Source organism: Typopeltis vanoorti, chromosome 6 (assembly GCF_054136105.1).
Source record: "Typopeltis vanoorti isolate ZY-2024b chromosome 6, IOZ_Tvanoo_1.0, whole genome shotgun sequence".
Lineage (NCBI taxonomy): Eukaryota > Metazoa > Arthropoda > Arachnida > Uropygi > Thelyphonidae > Typopeltis > Typopeltis vanoorti.
In genome coordinates, this window is record NC_143554.1 from 40,442,234 (window position 1) to 40,461,558 (window position 19,325).

The following is a 19,325-nucleotide window of genomic DNA, read 5'->3' on the forward strand; positions in this document are numbered from 1 at the left end:
GCAAAACACATCTCCTTGCGGATATGTCTAATGTTATGCATTAAGGGAAGGGCCACAACCCAGACTAGTTTCGACCTTTACTGAGGTCTCTTTAGTGGGAGCCAGGCCCAAGTGGAGATACCAGGCAGAAGCATTAGCAGGTCGGATAAAGGATTAAACTAAATTTATTATACTCTAACCAAGTGAAAAATAAACTTTTAACATCTTTCTCTAAATCCAGAGTAATTTATTAAAAAAAAGGGTGGCACACCATTTGGCAACTCCTATAGGTAGAGATGACTTGCTAATGCTTCTGCCTGGTATCTCCACTTGGGCCTGGCTCCCACTGAAGAGACCTCAATAAAGGTCGAAACTAGTCTGGGTTGTGGCCCTTCCCTTAATGCATAACATTAGACATATCTGCAAGGAGATGTGTTTTGCATTATGGGAGATACTGAGATAGGAGTGTTGGTAGCTTGCTCCACCTTTGCAAGGAATGCCCTGGTGTTGTACCACCTTACCCCAGTCCTGAAGATACTTTCAGGTGCAAACTTTGTTTGCTCACACTTGGATAAAGGATTAAACTAAATTTATTATACTCTAACCAAGTGAAAAATAAACTTTCAACTTGAGGGTACATGTCAGGAATTTGATGATGATGATGATGTTTTGATATAAAGATGTCCACAAGTTTACATGTAGAGAAGACACAAGAAATAAGAAAAGCATCATGCTCCTTAAGGATAAAAGAGTGTATAGATGATTTGAAATTAGAAGCGACCATCACTTAGTTCTAATTATGATAATAATCAATATCACATCTTATATAAAAGAACAGTATATAAGAGTTTTAAAAAGAATTAAAGTTGAGCACCTTTCATTGATAAACTATCGACTCAACTTTCATTTTTTTTTAAAATATCATTGAAGAAATAATGAAACAGTTTGTAAACAAGAACCAAATGTTGGAGTCTCAGTGGAAATTCTGAAGAAAACACTGGATAATTCAGCTAGGGAGACATGTTGTGAAGTTGTCTGCAAGGAGAGAAAAATAGACCCCATAGTGGACACAGATGTTAGAAGCAGTCCTGGAGAAGAAGAAAAGCATAACAGCAAAAAATTTAAGAAAGCTAAGCTATGTGTAAAAGTAGCTAAAGGAAAGGCATGGGAAGACTTCAACAAGAATATAGAAAATAAAAATCAGCAAGGCGACAAAATGTTCTGGTGCCAATTAAAAAAGCTGAGTGATGGAGGAACAAATACTGTAAAAGGAAACAAAGATGATAAAAATGACATGAAAACTAAATATAAGGATATTCTAAGTGACTGCAGTGACAGAACAGTAGTAAATAATTGTCAAGAGGATTCTACTATCAATACTTAAGATAGATCTGGTGGTAAGGCCTATACATTGTACATTAATATGTCATATGTATTAATGCATATATTTAATATATTATATTAAATATTATACTAATATATTAGACAAATATTGTAAGTATTAATTAAATTTATTTTAGTTAATATATTAATCTGTGTTGTAATTTCCTTAAAAATACAGCTACTCGAGGTAGAAAACAAAGTCATCAAATATTTGAAATGTGTTAAGACAGCTGGGGTAGATGATGATATTCAATCAGAAACACTTGAATATGGAAGTATAAAAATTTCGTAGGTACTAAACTGCATAATTCAGAGGGCCTACTTGGATGGTCGAATTCCCAATTAATGGGGTGAGCTTTCATGGTTCATATCTAAAAAAATGTGAATAAAGATGAATGTTAAAATTACAGAGCAATTTCTCTAGCTGGTGTTCCAGGTAAGATTTATGCAACTATACTTAAAAAGAGGTTGAGAAAAATTGTGGAAGAGAAACTTGGAGAACAAGCTGGGTTCAGACCAAATAGAGATTGACAAGATCAGATTTTCACTTTACAACAAATATTTGGGAAATCATGAGAATATGACAAGAAGAACAAGCTGGGTTCAGTCAAATAGAGGTTGTCAAGATCAGATTTTCACTTTATGACAAATAGTTGAGAAATCATGAGAATATAACAAGGATCTTTACTTAAGTGTTTGTAGATTTGGAAAAGGCATATGACAAAGTATCAAGAGAAAAGCTTTTCAAAACATCACAATTATATGGAGTAAATGGAACATTACACAGAGCAAAACATGGTCTATATTTAAGTTGTACGACGTCAGTGAAGAATTAGAATTAATGCAGGAAGATGGTCTGATGGATCATATTATGAAAGAAAGTGGCATTAAACCAAATATTAGAATCAGAAATATGAAACTCAGCTCTTTGCTTGATGCAGAATCAGAAATATGAAACTCAGCTCTTTGCTTGATGCAGATGATATTGTACTCCTAAACACATGCAGTGCAAGTGCCCAAGGTTCTCTAATTCAATTGCATAACAGTTGCAACAAAGTTGGCATGAAAACCAGCAATAAAAAAACCAAAACTATGAATTGGCTTGAAACACTTTTATATTTATATTTTTTTATATTTTAATATTTGAACATGTTTCCAGATTATATAAAACAATATTATTAAATATTAAAGTAATTATAAAGTAAATTCATAAAAACCCTTAGCTCACCAGTGGTAGTAATGTAATATAAGTAATGTAAACCAATATTACTCATGTAATATAAGTGGAAATTATATATATATATAGAGAGAGAGAGAAAGAGTTAGAGCAGTGAAAATCAACCTTGAAAGAAAGGAAATCAAAAGCTTAGAATGATTAGTGGCTTTATAAAATTCACAGGCACAAATGAATTTGATAGAATAAAGCAGATTTTTAGACAAGCAAGATTAATAAAAGAGATTCTAACTGTGAAAATCACTGACACAGTATATGAGAGAAAGACCTGGATTCGATTCCCATCAATGACATGAGCCTTTATCTGATCTCTTTCAACTAAAGGTGAGTTAGCTGGTCTTACACAGAGGTGGGGGTTTTTTCACAGGGAAACCCTGGTTTTTCATCCCCCAGAACCAGGAAAACTGGCCCTGTGAACACACACGGATTTACAGCCATAAATATTTACGACAATATGTGGAAGAGATAGGGTCCTCACCGCATGCCGTAATGCCCATAGTAACCATGGCACTTAAATGGGATATGAGAAAAAACATATGCAAATGTCACCTTTGGGAGGGATGGGAGTCACAGAGTGTGTAAATGAGATGAGTAGTGTTTGAAGAAATTGATATTTGAGTTACTGGAAAAGTGGGTCTGGTTTTGTTGATTGGAATGGAAATGAACACTACTGAGTGGAATTATGATAACATATATGTGGAAAGTGAAGGTTTACCTTTTTTCTGAAAACTGGCAGGCATGTGTAATATAAATTATTGAATTTGTTACTAACTATACACATGGAACATTTCACCCAACTCTTCTGTAAATCTTGGTCTCAGCAATTCTGCTTACTTATCACTACTCAACCTAGGCATACTACCAAAATAGTGACAGCAAGATCATTCACAACCTGACTTCAAATCCTTCTCCTGAAGTATACCTGACTGAACCATCAGGTTCAGTCCAGTATACAATTTAGCGGCAACAATTTAGTATAAGAATAACCATTTTATAGTTTAAATAAAAAATAAAAAAAAACTGAATATCTCCAAAATGTACATAGTTTTGAAAACATGACTTATGCTGTACAGACAGGTGAAGAACTGGTAAGAAGTAAATTGCAACTTTACTTGAGATTCCAAACAATTTTTGGCTACTTCAAGCTTGTAATAATTAAAGTGACATATCATAGCGGGCCAGCCTTTTTTCTGAGTGCTGTGGACAGTACAATTCAAACCCTTCATTAGTCTGAATGCTCACTGAATGGAAAATGTATCCAAGATTAATAACTGGTTTAATAACATTAAAGGAAGAGGAAGATATGATTGCTACTTAATGACCAGACTCCACCAAAAGTTGCCAGATACCATGTCATGTTGCCTAAAAATCAGTTACATTTGAGTTTTAGCCTCACAAAGTTTAGTTCCATATAATGCAATCGTGAAACTGACTATATCAAGAAGAAAGTCTTCAGCTCCCCTTATAGGCTTAAATGAAGAAAACATCTAATATACAAAGAAATCAAAGGATTTACTAGGATGGTGTGCCTCTGATAAATTTAAATAAATAAATATTATGCAGCAAATAAGACTCAAAAACAGAGCAAAATGTTACCATCGATTTCTAATTCTAATGATAATTTATGTAGCAGAGACAAGACTAATTACCAAAAGAATAAGGCATAAAATGCATAAATAAAATGTGAAATAGAAGAAATATATTAAACATCAGATTATGACAGAAAAGAAATGAAGACAGATCTGAGACAAAAATATTCAGTGCATGAGAAAAATGCAGAAAATGAAATGGCAACAGGTAAGTCATTCCACCAGGTTGCAGGTTAACAGATGAACCAAAAACACAGAATGGATATCATATAAAGGATATATATATATATATATATCATACTGACTGTAAACTGTAAACAAAAGGTGATTAGTGATATCTCAAGAAACTGTGGAGCTGCAACTCTATATGGAAATGAGGAGGGGGGGGGGGTCTACAGTTCAAACCTGGTTATATAAAAGGTTAGGAAGACTACTACTTTTCTCTACTCAATGATGTTCTAATGGGTTTTCTTTGATTCTAGTAAATATGATAATTCTACATATGCATAATTTATTAATGACAGAACTTGTTTACCTGATCCTATCATGAGAAAAGTCACCATGCTGTATAAAATCTCTAAGGGCAGCTCGATGTGGATCATGGGCTGGAGTATTTTGAGTTATGAGAATCACACAGAGATGTTTACGAGCAGATATATTTTCTACAGGACACAACTGATCAAACAGTTCCTGTGAAGAAAGACGAGGAAGCAATAAGAACTTATTAGCTTCCAGGACATCTCTCATTGTCTGTGGAGAGAGTTCTGTCATACTAAGTGTGGCAAGAGGAGTGGATGGATCTTCGTTGAACACTAGAAGTGATTCCATTTGTTTATTAACATTATAGAGTTTTCGAATGTTTTCTGTACTAGATAGTCCAAGTTGAACATGGGCAAATGCAACTCGTGCACGGAACCGGTATGCAATCAAAAGGTAACGTAAACGGATAGACTCAGCCTTGCTAAGTAACAAAACACGAACCCGATTATCTGACCAACTTTTTAAGAAATCATCAACAGATAAATCATCTACATTAATAACAGTTTTTGAAGGAAATAAATGCCGGCTGAATTCGACAACACGTACTAGACTCAGCTGATCTTCCTTGTAGTGAATGGGATGTCCATCAACCATACCAATAAGATATGGTAAAGAGTTTACACCAATTTTGTGAGCAAGATTTCCTTCGTGTTGGGCATGGATAGCAGCAAAAGCCAATCCTAAAAATAAAATTTTAATATTAAACCTCAAATTAAATTAAAATAAAATTCTGAATTTATAATATTAATTTAAACAAAATAATTTTAAGTTATTTAAATCTGATATGAGAAAACACTAGTTCATCAAACACTATCAGAATTTGTAAGTTAAACAATATAATTTTCAATCAGTGGTTATTGATTGTTGAAGATTAATTTTGTAAAAATGGAACAAAAGCAAATTTCTCATAAAATAAAAAAATTAATTAAATAAAATGTACAGTAATTTAATTAATGAAACAAGCTAGATAACCAAGGACTCCACCATAGCACTCCACACGACAACTGGAGCTTCTGATCCAAAGTAAAAAATTGGGCAGCATGCTTATTTGTGCCTGGTCACATGAAGGTATCAGTAGAAAAGAAGTACAGTAATTCTTTAAGTTAAATAGCAAAAATAAGGAAAACTATTTCTTGTTAGAGACCTAAACAGCATAAATAAATCCTCAATCTATAAAAATGCTCCAAGTGAAGTTGGAGAGAAACAGCACAATGTGTGGTAAATACCTACTAGATGTCCTAACATAAATGATCTATATATAAAATATATAAAGAGAACACACACCAGTCTAAAGATAATGATACAGATGGGAAGAGGAATACAGGAGCTAAAGAAAAAGTTTGAAAAAAGAAATGGCATATTTTTATTACTATCGGTAATATGGAAAGCACTAATACTTCAAGATCCCAGTTAACATCCAAATTGCCAACAGTGAGTGTCCCACATAGGACGTCTAGTCTTTCATTCATGTGTTTCACTTAGTTTTGTGTGTGTGTGTGTGTGTGTGTGTGTGTGTGTGTGTGTGTGTGTGTGTGTGTGTGTGTGTGTGTGTGTGTGTGTGTGTGTGTGTGTGTGTGTGTGTGTGTGTGTGTTGTCTCATATTGTAATCCCTGATGATATCTCAGTGACTGAGATGAGATATTGGAAGAATTAAATAACATTTTTAATCTTCTTAGTGCTGGGAGAAACTTGAGTTTCTCCCAGCACTTAAGCTTTAACACACAAAATACAATAGTATACATACATCATTTCTATGTCATTCCCTAAGGATTACAACAATATGGTAAGGAAGTCTATTGTTTAAATACATTTAAGTTTCATTTATATCAATCCCACTGAACCACATGGCCATTGCAGTTATACTGATGTATATAATTGCATTAGTAAATGTGAACACATGTTTTAAAGATCACTTTATCATATAACAAAATGTAATTCTCGTTTATTTCCACATTAATGAAATTCAAACTCGGTTCACATTAAAATCTGAACATAACAAGTGAGAAATTATGTGAAATTTTTACACTGCTATTGTTTGCTTCTTCAAGAGAAATTTTTACACTGCTATTGTTCGCTTCTTCAAGAGACAATAGTGAATTAAATAAACAGTTAAGCTACAAGCAAGTAAGATAACGGTATTAAATATTTAAATGAAGACTGAAGGAAGAAGATAACTGCTGTATATGCAATAAAGTATATGCACGCAATGGAATGCATGCATATACTATATTGCATCTTGCATCACATTACTCACCTGATGGTGAGTAATGTGATGCACACTACTATGGTCTCTGTTCACTAGATTTTTTATGAGACAGGATAAGACTTGATGTATGAGCCTTGTTTTCTTTTAAATTGGTTTTGGTTTTTTTAATATTTTGGATGATTCTTTAAAAGCTCTGGAGTAGAAATTGTAGTCCACATAGATCATTTAATGCATTGCCACAATACCTGGTGTTTGGTGTGTTTGCACTGCTAATTCTGATTTCTTTCCTTTTTTTCTTATCCTGACAATGTTCTGACAGATATCTCTCCTGACATGTTTGTCTGTCCCATGTAACACATTTCATAAGTATACAGATCTTGTCAATGATAGATTTCTTAACAGGTCTAAACTGCTGGAAATCTCAAGTTTTGTCTAAACCAGGGGTCAGCAACTGGCGGCCCATATGCGGGCCCAAACGTGCATTTTTGGCAGCACATAAAAGGTTGACCATACTTACATGGCATGTGGCCCGTATGTTGAATTATTTAAATAATACATTTTATAATATGAATAATAAATTAAAAATAATTTTATACCTATACTTTGCGATATCACCTGTGCAACTTGGAAATACAAACAAAAAGAAACTTTTTTTGGTATTATTGAAGATTTACAAAGGAAGTTTCAACAAGATTTGTTGATTTTCATACAAATAGCATTGAAATGCAATTATTTTTGAACACTTTTAATGTCGACATTGATGATATACCAAATAAACTACAGATAAAAGTTATGGAATTACAGCACAATGAAACATTAAAGAATGCATTTTCGTTAGAAAATATCCAAAAATTTTATCGATGCTTACCAAAAAAATTTGAAGTATTAATCAGTTTCGCAAAGAAGATGATAGGCGCATTTGGAAGCACATACATTTGTGAATAAGCATTTTCTGCCGAGTTTTAGAAAAAATTAATTTTCTTCTCGACTGACTGATGAACATTTGCATGCTTCAATTCAAATTTGCACCTCAGGTTGTAAAGTGGATATAGATAGATAAACAATCATAAAAGTGTCACCTTAAGCAGGAGACACAGACATATTGTGATGCACAAACTATATTACTTTATTTATGTGATAATTTTTTATTGAGTTTCATTTTCATGCTTGTTTCATAAGACGCACTTTTTTACCTTAAAAATTCATCTTAAAAATGGGGTGCGTCTTATATAATGAAGGTAAAGATTGTTTCCTCTTTTCAAAGTCATACGCACTCCATTTTATGTTCCAAGATCTTTGTAGGCAGTTAAGGGTGCAATCAAATTGATGCGTGACCTTCACGTGACTTCTAGCGCGTCATTGGCGTGGTCAGAAGGAGATTTTGTACAATTTGCGTAAAGAAAAGCGTGCGGAACGTATTGCGAAGTGGCCGGAACTAGAGACCGAAGTTTTGAAATGGGTGCGAGAAAATCGGCAAAATTTTCTTGCACCCATTTCAGCAATCATTTCAATAAAAATGATTCGTACACATGCCGTCAAAGTAGCCTGTGAGCATAAAACATTGAAGATTTTAAAGGTGGTGCATCATGGTGTTACCGTTTCATGAAACGCAGTGGACTTTGTATGCATACAAAAACAAAAATCAGTCAAAAAATGCCAAAAGAATATGAAGACAAAATTATTTCTATATTATAAGAAATTAATGATGATAGAGAAGAGTCAGATGACAGTGACATGGGTTTTGAAGGTTTCTGAAAGGTCAGTTTACTATTAAAAATTACCTATTATTTTATCCATTTTTTTTTTAAATCATACTTTAAAGTTTAGGTTTTTTTCCAGAAAATTGTATTAAATTTCTTGGGTGCATCTTATATACCGGAAAATACGGTAATACAAATTGATAACTTAAGTATTTTTTCAGTCACTATTTTCTCTTAATTAAATGCTTGCAGCCTGATTATTAAAAATAAAAGTTGAATGTGGCCCGCGAGTCTGAAAAGGTTGCCGATCCCTGGTCTAAACTACTAGAGATCTTGTATTCTTTATATCTTAGGGTTCTTATAATGACAAGTTTTGGTACTAGATTGTGATGGGAATTTTATGTGCAGTTATCTTCTTGTGTGTGTGCTTTCTGTAAGCTGAACAGCAGAATTTGATTTGCTCTGACACTTTTAGGAGGGCATCTAAAAAGGTAAAGATCCACTGGTTTCTAATTCAATAGTGAATTTGTTTCAAAGTTAAATATTTAGGTGAAAGAAGGGCTAGTAATGGGCTTTCAACTGTCACCAGTGCTAGCTAGCTAGCTAATTTCTTCATGGAGTTGTTTAAAGAACAAGCCTTGGAATTGCTATGGCACATGACCTAACATGTAGCTATGGTATGAAAATGATGTTTTCATTATGGCAGGGCTCTATTAACTAATTACAGGAATATGTCACTCACTTAAACAACGTTGACCCTCAAAATAAATCATTATTGAATTAGAAAGCAACATATTTTTACTTTACACTGTCTCCTAGAAATGTCCAAGCAAAAGAAACTATGCTATTCAATTTATAAGAAGCTGATGCACATTTGCTGATACCTGCAAGCAAAATATCATCACTGTCTAGTACAAAAATTAGCATTATAAGGAACATAAGAAACAGTGCATGGAAGCTTTCCAGCAGTTTAGACACAAGAAATTGTGAATTAGAATATCTCAGTTCTGTCGAACCAAAGAATAACTACAACAGAATACCCATTAATAAAATATCAAAGCCATTCCTAGGCTGCCAAATGAACAAGGAAAACAAAAATATAGAGAAGCGGTACTGTAAAAATATGATTTTTATGGTTGTTTTTTTCTCAATTTTTATTTATACTTGATTCAAAACGTATCTTTAATATTTCTCTTTACTTGTCTTAAATTGGTTTACTCTAAATTATGTCTACTACATAACATTAAAGAAAAATGCTAATTAACTACAAGCAATTTGTATGAATTTTTCGTTCTCCAGTAAAATCAGCATATAAGGATGTTTGTACAAAAATCCTTCTATACAAGATTTTACATAGGTTTTCTCTCACCAATAAAAATTTTTAAACCTCATGCCTGCATGAGGTTTAAAAATTTTTATTGGTGAGAGAAAACTGCATATTTTCTGGAGGAGAATTGATTACAAACTTGGTTATTTCCTTACTTTTGAATTTCTCTTGGCCCTAAACTGTACCTCATTTTACTGTGTGCTCTATTCTCATGATTATACCTAACTTCTTCACTATCGTTCAAAGTTTTGGACCTAATTAAATCCCCGTTAAACTTATTCAAAAAACTTGCACAACCAGTTAGTAAGCGTGCAGCTTTTGTAGCAAAAGCTAAATTCCAATCCACTTATAGCCTTTCTAAGCATAAAAAGAAAACAGAGGAAGTTGACATAATTAAACTGCCGCTGAGATTGTACATGAACTTGAACTTTTCTATGCTTGTTTCTCCTCATTCTGTTATAGGAACTTCATCACCAAATTACTGCCATGTACCCTCAAGGGGCGTACAAGATATGATAGTACTACATGAAAAATTTACATCATTACTAACTTCTTATCTACAATTTTCCTCCAAATCAGTCTGTTAATTGTCAAGACTCCGACATTATCAGATCTAATATTTCTATCGTCTAAGGCACTTTGTACCGCATCAATCCACCTATATCTTGGTCTTATTCTGGGTCGTTTTTCCTGCCAACTTGGCAGAGAACACTTGTTTTTCTCTCTCCTCCTCCTGCCTTTCCACATTTCAAGCCTTTGATGGCTTGAAATGTGGAAAGGCAGGAACACTCAGTATTTCTACTTCTAGTAATGTATTCCTAACCGTATGCCTATTGATTGTTTTTTACCACTATGCTATCACTGCTTGTTTCATTTAGCAATTTTTCGAAGTAATCACTCCATGCTTCAAGATATCTTTTTCTCTCATTTTCATGTCACATTTATCATCTCTAACTCCAGAATATTTTGCCACCTTCTTGATATTTATTTTCTCATGTTCTTGCCAAAGTCCTCCCAAGACTTTTGTTTAGCTAGTTTTACAGTGTTTAGCTTTCTTACATTTGTCTCTGTATTCTCTAAGAGCACAAGCTAACTTATCTGCCATGGAGTTCTGAATTTTCTATCCTTGCAGACAACCTCACCACATGCCTCTTTAGCTGAATCAGTCAAGCTTTTCTCCAAGGTTTGGTTCCTGTTCTCAAACTTTTTCATTTTTTCTTCAGTAATCTTTGTGTATTTTAGTCTACAGTTCACATTTGAGAGCAGCTCAACTTTTTTTTGCTTTAAAACTTTCTTACATGTTATTCTTTTCAATATGAAATTCAATTTTATCCTGCTCAAGACTAAATAGTGATCACTTCCAATTTCAAATCCTCTGTACACACTCTGGTGTCCTGCACCAGGGAGAAAACATCACTATCAACAACATAATCAATGAGACTTTTCTTATTCCTTGCCTCTTCTCTCCATGTGAATTTGTGCACATTTTTATGTTGGAACATGGTGTTAGTAATAACCAGTCCATGTCCTGAGCAGAAATCCAACAGGTATTTGTCATTATTATTAGATTTGCTCTTTTCTCCAAATTTTCCCAAAATATTTTTGTATGTCTGACAATCATTTCCTAATCTGCTATTTAGATCCCCAACAAGGACCAACTTTTATTTTTTTATTATGTCAGTTGCTTTCCCTAAAGCCTCAAAAAATTCCTCCACTTCTACCTTAGTAGAACCTTCTGTGGGACCACAGGCACAAATAAGTCTCATTGTCCAGTTCCCCATTCTGATATTTGCCCACATCACTCTACTTGAGACTGCCTGCCATTCAAGAAGATTAGTCTCGTATCTAGTGTTGAATACTATGGCTACTCCTTCTTGATCTGGTACTTATCTAATTCCTCAGCTAGCTCCATTTCTTTGCCATTCAGGCTTCTTGTGTTGATAGTACCGATCTTTAACTCTGGCGATGTTGAGTTGGGGTGTGTTTTCAGATCTGTTCCAGTAGCTGACTTTTTGCTGTTAGCCCTGGTTCCCTCGTTTAACTGGGCTGAAACCCCAGCCGGCATGAAATTTTGTCATGTTGTACCATCATTTTGTATTTTGGTTTAAGCCCATAAGAATACAATTTGGTTGGCTAAATCCCAAATTGCCAGCCCATCCTCATTTGTTCAGTATCTAGGTAGATACCCAACAGAGTGCACCACGAGAAGGTGAGGATTGGACACTAGGTCAGAAGTACAATTATCCAATCGGCCTCTTCAACTTAGTAATGCCTCTCCATACCCTGGATTTTATTCATTGAAAATAATCTCCAGTTATGATAGATACGTGAGAACTAGTATCAAGCAATATGTCACAAGGCAATCCTTGAATCCTTCCTTTTACGATCATTTTCGATTTCCTTTGGTAATCTCGATTCTTGTCCTCTCTTCTCCAGGGTTTGTTTTCATGGTTATAAGGAGTGTGCCCAAAATTCGACTTATATCTATTATTTCTGTTGAAGGGTCTCTTGTTCCTGAAACAATTTCGAGCCAGACCAGATGCCCATATTTATTGCGATTAAAGCATATGGGAGGCTCCTTCCCATATGCTTTAATGTCTTTTGTCCCATATGCTCCTATCTTTTATCTCATTAGTCCTCTCTTTTTAAGGTATAGTTAATTCAGGGGTCTTTTCTGTTACTACCACCAGCTGCTTCAGTACAGCATCAAGCCGGTCCATCAAGGGCTGTTGTAACCGTTCGACTTCCTGTTTTATTATAGAACGTATTTCCTCTATGTCTGTTAGCCCTACTTCTTTTGGAATGTTCGTTTTATCGTCAGTCCTTTGATTAGTGTTGCCTGTTCTCTCTCTCTCTTTCTCCCTCTCTTTCATTTTGATCCTCATTAGTCTTTCTCTTACTTGTGCTTGAGTCTTGTTCACTCTCGCTTTTGCAAGAAGAATCATTAGCCTTTTTTATCATGTTAATATTGCTGTTAGCAGATGCAGGATGAATGTCTCCAAGCATCTGTTCCGTCTCTTTCACAGCGAGGAAACATTCCTCAAGATTCGTGATTTTCTTTTTATAGGCAGTCTCTTTCAATTCTTGCTTTACCCCTAGCCTAAACTGGTGAAATACTGCCAGTGTTACAAATTAGGACAATCTGTCCTACTTTGTTTGTCCAAAGTAGGACAGATTGCAGTTACAAGGAACTTAATGTACACAGGATGCTCTATAGAAAAAAGAATTCAAGAACATCAATCATACATTCTGTACAACAAATCCGATAAGTCTGGATTGGCTCAGTACGGGATAGAGACAAACCACAACATCCTCTGTTCCAAGACTTGGCTTCTACACAGATGTCACTATAAATTTGAATGCCTATTCAAAGAGAGTGCTGAGGCCTTACTTCAACACCCTAACTTGAATCGAAATGACTGTATTTCCTTATCAAAAATATGGGAAAGTTTAATCCTGATAACACATAATTTTTTTTATTTTTTAAATTGAGATTTTTAATTCCTACATTAGTCTAATGTTATTTATAAATTAAGATTATTATATGAAATTGTGAATTAATACTATAATATAGTCATCACTCTGATGAAATTTTTCCTCTCTTTAATGCTTAGCAATGCAACATCACGTGGCTCGTTTTACTTTTGAATGATCCATTGCTGGTATTCCACCTTGTTAAAAACTGTTCCTATGTAGCCACTGAAGATAGTCTGTTAATTTCAGACTGAAATATTTGGCAAATATTAAAATATTCTTGTGTTAAAGTGTCTATAATTCCTAATAATTACAAGTTATTACAATCAGGAAATAGTGATCGAGAAAACTGAGGAATAGCATTCCATACTAAACATGAATCATCTTGAGTAGCACATAATTTCAAGTATTTAACTAGAGCTGGCCTGGTTGGCCAAGCAGTTAGAGTTCCCACTCTCCAATCAGCAGACTGTGGGTTCAAATCCTGCCAAGGGCATGGATATTTACGATTGTCTTTAGGTGAAGGATGAATGTTATTGACATAATCAGCTCAATGGGCAATTGAGCTAAGTATGTTAGTGTTGCTGATACAAGACATCTGCAATAAGATGAGTTTTTTCTTCAACCACTTTGAAACACATTTTGTTGAGCCAAAACTTAAAAAGTGGAGAGGAATTTTGGGTGAAATTGGAAATCAAAGTCTTCATGCTGGCTATGATAATTTCTGTGATTCATCCAGAGCAGGTGTTTACACAAGTACAGCAGATGCAGTAGTCTGGCCATGGAAAGAGTGAATAGAAGTTCTGGAGATCATCTCACTTGGTGCCTTTGTAGCGCCAAAGGATATGAGGTTAGGAGCAGGCTGGATGAAGGTGTTCCATGAGAGAGAGAGAGAGCTTGCACAAGATTGTATTTGAGTTACTAAAAGCAGAGGATTCTGAATTCGTATTCTCATTGCTTTGTGTTATGTGGAAATTGAAGGTGGACTTGTAGTTGATGTATCTGCAATTTGGGTTTCTGTCAAGAAAAGGTAATCTGATTCATCTTTTGTGTTGAAATAATTTTTTTAGAGAGGTTTTTGTTAATTGCAGTGACACTATCACTATTTGTTTTCTGTTTAATTAATGATGAAAGGATAGAGTAGAGACATGCACTGAGAGGAGACAGACACCCATCATCTTTGTCATTATGGCCTTAACAGTGCCTTCCACACACTGCTACTCAGAACCCTGAATGAGCTAGTAGATTATGTGGCAATGGGATTATGCACCAGATGACTGGGAAGCTTTCTGGCTTGTTACCGACAGGTTCAGACTTGGGTAATATATGGTTGGCCAGCCTGTGACACAAATGTTTTTATTGCTATTCCCTTGAAATGGAGGTCTAAATTTATTTGGCATGAAGGGACTCCCGCACGTTGCAAGGAGAAAGGAGAAGCTTCTGGCAATTGTGCTCTGGAGGTCAGACATATCACTCACCACTTCAGGCCTCCAATTAATACAGTGAGGGATATCAGTCTCTTGATATCAGTCTTTTCCTCCAATTCTTCTTTACATGATCAAACCAACCATCCTCCTCCTATTCAAGAAACTACCCAAAGTATGTTTCTTCTGATCTTTCATCAGAAGGACATCAGAAAAATATTCAGCAGCATTGATACTCGTCCAGCCCAATATGGTATATATATATCAAGTTGTAAAAAAATTGCGCTTCAGAACCTACACCAATTCTGTATTGCCTCTACAAGCTGTAATACTCAATTGACATCTATTGAGAGCATGAAGGAAAGCTTTTATCCAACCTGTTTCTCTCTCAAAATAACGGCCATCTATTTCACTGCTTAGAGATACAGCATTTAATTAGTGATCCCATTATTAATTCTACCACTTTCACTACAAAAAATATCTCCAAGTTAACAAGCTGAGGAAACTCTAGTGGTTGCTTTTGATATGTCTAAGTCATTTGATGGCATTACAACCATCTCACCAAGATATCATATGGTCTCACACTTGCCCTTTGTGAGTGCATTGCTAGCTTTTTTCTGGTCATTCATCTCATGTCACAGGGGATGTCCTCTCATGATATTTTTCCATCTAACTTGGAATACTTCAGGACTCTGTTCTTTCACCTAAACTCTTTCTTCTATAAATGAGCTTCTCTCACTAACATCCAGTAATATTCATAAATTCACATAATTCATGAATATTCATAACCATAAAAGTAAACTTCATTCCTCTTCTTCATTTACAAAACCTTGTAGTCCACAAATGATTCAAGAAGCTTATTATACATCTTCTATAATCAATTCCATAAACAGTGATCTTCCGATCATTCTGTCTTATTTCTCAAAACAAAGATCATGATTCATTCTCTCTCAACTTTTGATAATATTCTGCTTACCAACTAAGATTAGGATTTTCTTCTTAGGTTTCACATCTAGCCTATACTGGAACAAGTAAATCATGTCCATAGTCTTTTCAGCCTCAAAAAAACTGTAAGCAATGTTTCTCTTTTGCTCAACTTCTAACATTTCATAAAACCAAAATCCACGCAACCTTGAAATATTATTCTCGTCTATTACAAACAAAAAATCTCCTACAGAATGCTTGAAGAGAGCCTTTGCTTAACAGATGAATTTTTTCCTCACTGACCCCCCCCCCCTCCAGTTGCATTGTCACAGATGCTGTATTTCTTTCCTATAGGCATTTCTATGTTGTTTAGCAAAGAAAATATGCGTCTAGAGCAGTATTTCCCCAACGTTTTTTGGATCATGCCCCACCTCAATGCCCCCAAGATTTTTATGTCCCTCCCCCTCGCCGACAATGGTGAGTGTTTTGAGTATATCAGTGATGAGGTGATGAATGCAACATCATTTTCTAACTGCCCCACATTGAGAAACACTGATCTAGAGATAATAATTAATAACTAAATTTATTTAGCAGATAAACACTATCAAAACAATTATCAAAAGTTGGGAGAGAATGAATCATAGTCTTTGTTTTGAGAAATAAGACAGAATGATCGGAAGATCAGCGTTTATGGAATTGGTTATAGAAGATGTATAATAAATGAAGTGAGGCAGCTGAAATTGTTCAGATTCAGCAAATGTTACGCTGTGAAGGAGCCTAGAAATGTGTAGCAATATAGAAATATGGATATTCATTTGGCACAACCGCTTCAGGCAGCAACTAACAACCAACTCAGAATGAGCACAGACCAGGTGAACCAGACTCTCTAATTAAAACAAAGCATTGGGATGGTTGGTGAGGTGTTGCCATCATGTAATCCTGCCCATTGTTGTGAATATTTAAGTGAAAGAATATCAATCAGAATCATACATAACTGGAAGGAGTAAACATGACTCTCACTGAGAAAGACAATATTAGAGATTGGATTGAACTTTGGTTCTACTGGTCAAATAAGCTAGCCAGCTTATAAAATTCCTGTCTGAAGAGAAAGTCTAGCATGCACCCTTAAGTGGATAATCCCATAGGGAAGACTTGAGTGGCTCCTCCTAGAAAAGTGGAGCAGGTCACCCACCCTGGAATATCTGTGTGCCCACCACATGCAATTAAGACAAATGCTGATGACAATTATAGTTGGGAGTGGCCAGAAGATCCCCACTGTGCCTCTATGAACACAATCACAGAGATTAACTTTCCGGCTCTCCAATGACAATGGAATTGTTAGAATGAGTTGGTGGACTTGATGATACCACTCACCATAATAAAAAACCACCAGTGATATGTTGCAAATAGATTCCAAAGGATAGTGTGGTAGTATGTAAGTTAGAATAAGCTAAGTTAAGATGCAATCAGTGTGTAAAAATAATCATAATTTACAATTATGATTTTTTTACAATTACTTCTCTATATTAATATATTATTAGTTTTGATTTCGCAACATGTACATCAGCACTTGCAATGTGCCTGTTATGTATATTATTACTGTCAAAATGAAATGTAAACCATTTGAAATTGATATACTTACTAGATTCGGATAATTAAGTTACTTTCAATCCTTTTAATTGTAATTTAAAATTATTATATGTTGTGTTTTGAAAAGACATTTTCATTATGCTAAAGGAGACAACGTGTCACCAATTATACATAACTTTTTGTTGGCCATTTACATGGAGTGCACATGCTCACTGAGGAGTTTGATGGGTGATTGACAGCTGACAGAGAGAGCATTAAGTATCAGAGTAACAAGGAAAACATGAGAGTGATAATGGAAGTTTGAGAATGCAGACCGGAGATTCTTATGAAGTTCTGAAGTTTTACGTGACAGTCAGGAAAATATTAATACAAGATTCCAAAAAGGAATCGTAGAACTGTGAGTCTTTAAACTAGAGGAGCTGAGGCTGTCAAAGTATTTAGTAAATAAAAGAAGATATTGAAGTCAATGTTCTAATTGAATGTTCGAGGAAACACTGAATGCAAAGTTTCATCTTCTGTTCTTAAGGATAGTGGATTACTATGGAAAAAGCAATTGGCGAAATTTAAAACTGTAAGGTGGCTTAACATGAAGAGCTCAACTTAGATGTTGTTCATGAAGTAGTAGAAGAAACTTCTTTCTCTAGTACAAACATTAGTCGATAGGTAGGGGTATTTATACATCACTGAGGTATAAATACCCCTACCTCTTGCAGTCAATTTGATGCACAATTTATGAATTTTTGTACCAGAGAAAGAAGTTTCTTCTACTACTTCGTAAACAAGAAATCTAAGTTAAGCTCTTCATGTTAAACCATCCTACAGTTTCAAATTTCGCCAATTGCTTTTTTCCATAGTAATCCAGTGTCCTTAAGACAGAAGATGAAACTTTCCATTCAGCATTTCCTCACACATTCAATTAGAACATCAACTACAATATCTTCTTTTATTTACTTTTATTGACAGTCTCAACTCCTGTTTCCTTGTCAAGCATGCTATGGGTCTGAATAGCTGCGAACAATTAGGAATAAATTTTCTATAGAAATTTAACTTGCCTGTGAATTTATGAACTTGCCTAACTGTTTTTTGGAGGTTTGGCAGATAATAAGACCCCATCTTGACTACTGTGCCCAGATCTGGGCCCTTGGGTTTCTTCTTGATGGGGAGGAGGTAGAGAGGAACCAGAGGTGGGTGACCAAGATGATAGCTGGTCTAATGAACTTTACGAGAAGAGGTTAAAGATCTGCGAGTTATAAAAAGTGGTTCATCATCATCTTAACATTAATTACGGGTATAGACCATGTTGGTCTGTTCCTGTCTCATATTCATTCAATATCCTTTTTTCTATCCTGCCTTCTCTTTCCAATCGGCTTATATTTTAGTATTTGTTTAGGATATCGGGTGTTGGCCATTCGGTTTACATGTTCAAGCCATTTTTGTTTATAATTGTTTAGTTTTTCTTCTATTGATTTTGTTCTTAGTTCTTTTAAAATGTCTTCGTTCCTTTTTTGATCTAATAATGTGCATTTTGCAGTTCATCTCATAAATCTCACTTCACTTGTTTTTATTCTTTGTTTTTCTTGTTTGTTTATTGTCCAAATTTCACTGCCATATAATAATGTGGGCACTACTAAAGTATTGTATATTTTCAAGTGTTTCTTTTTGTACTATATTTGGACTGAGTGTTCTATTTATCAGGCCTATAATCTGTAAAAATTTTGAATTTTTTAATTTTATGTCTTTTTCTCCTTCATATGATATTTCACATCTCTGAATAACTATTTTGCTTCTAACTGGAGTTTGTCCACAAAATGCCACAGTTTTAGTTTTATCTATGGAAATTTTCATTCCAAACTGTTCTGCTATATATTGCTCTTTGTAAATTGTCTTCCTTATTTGATATTATTACCTGATCATCTGCAAATAATTGCATATTTATTTTGTTATTCCAGGAAATT

The 19,325-nt window shown here is 34.7% G+C and overlaps 1 protein-coding gene across 3 annotated transcripts in view; it reads right to left on the reverse strand.

Moving 5' to 3' along the window:
• Positions 1-19,325, reverse strand: part of l(3)80Fg (dnaJ homolog subfamily C member 16 l(3)80Fg) — a 326,699-nt gene that overhangs the window by 203,344 nt on the left and 104,030 nt on the right. For all 3 annotated transcript variants that reach the window (XM_090394766.1, XM_090394767.1, XM_090394769.1), the window contains one exon: positions 4,721-5,405. In XM_090394766.1, the coding sequence (XP_090250892.1) occupies positions 4,721-5,405 (685 nt within the window). The remainder of the gene's footprint in view (positions 1-4,720; positions 5,406-19,325) is intronic.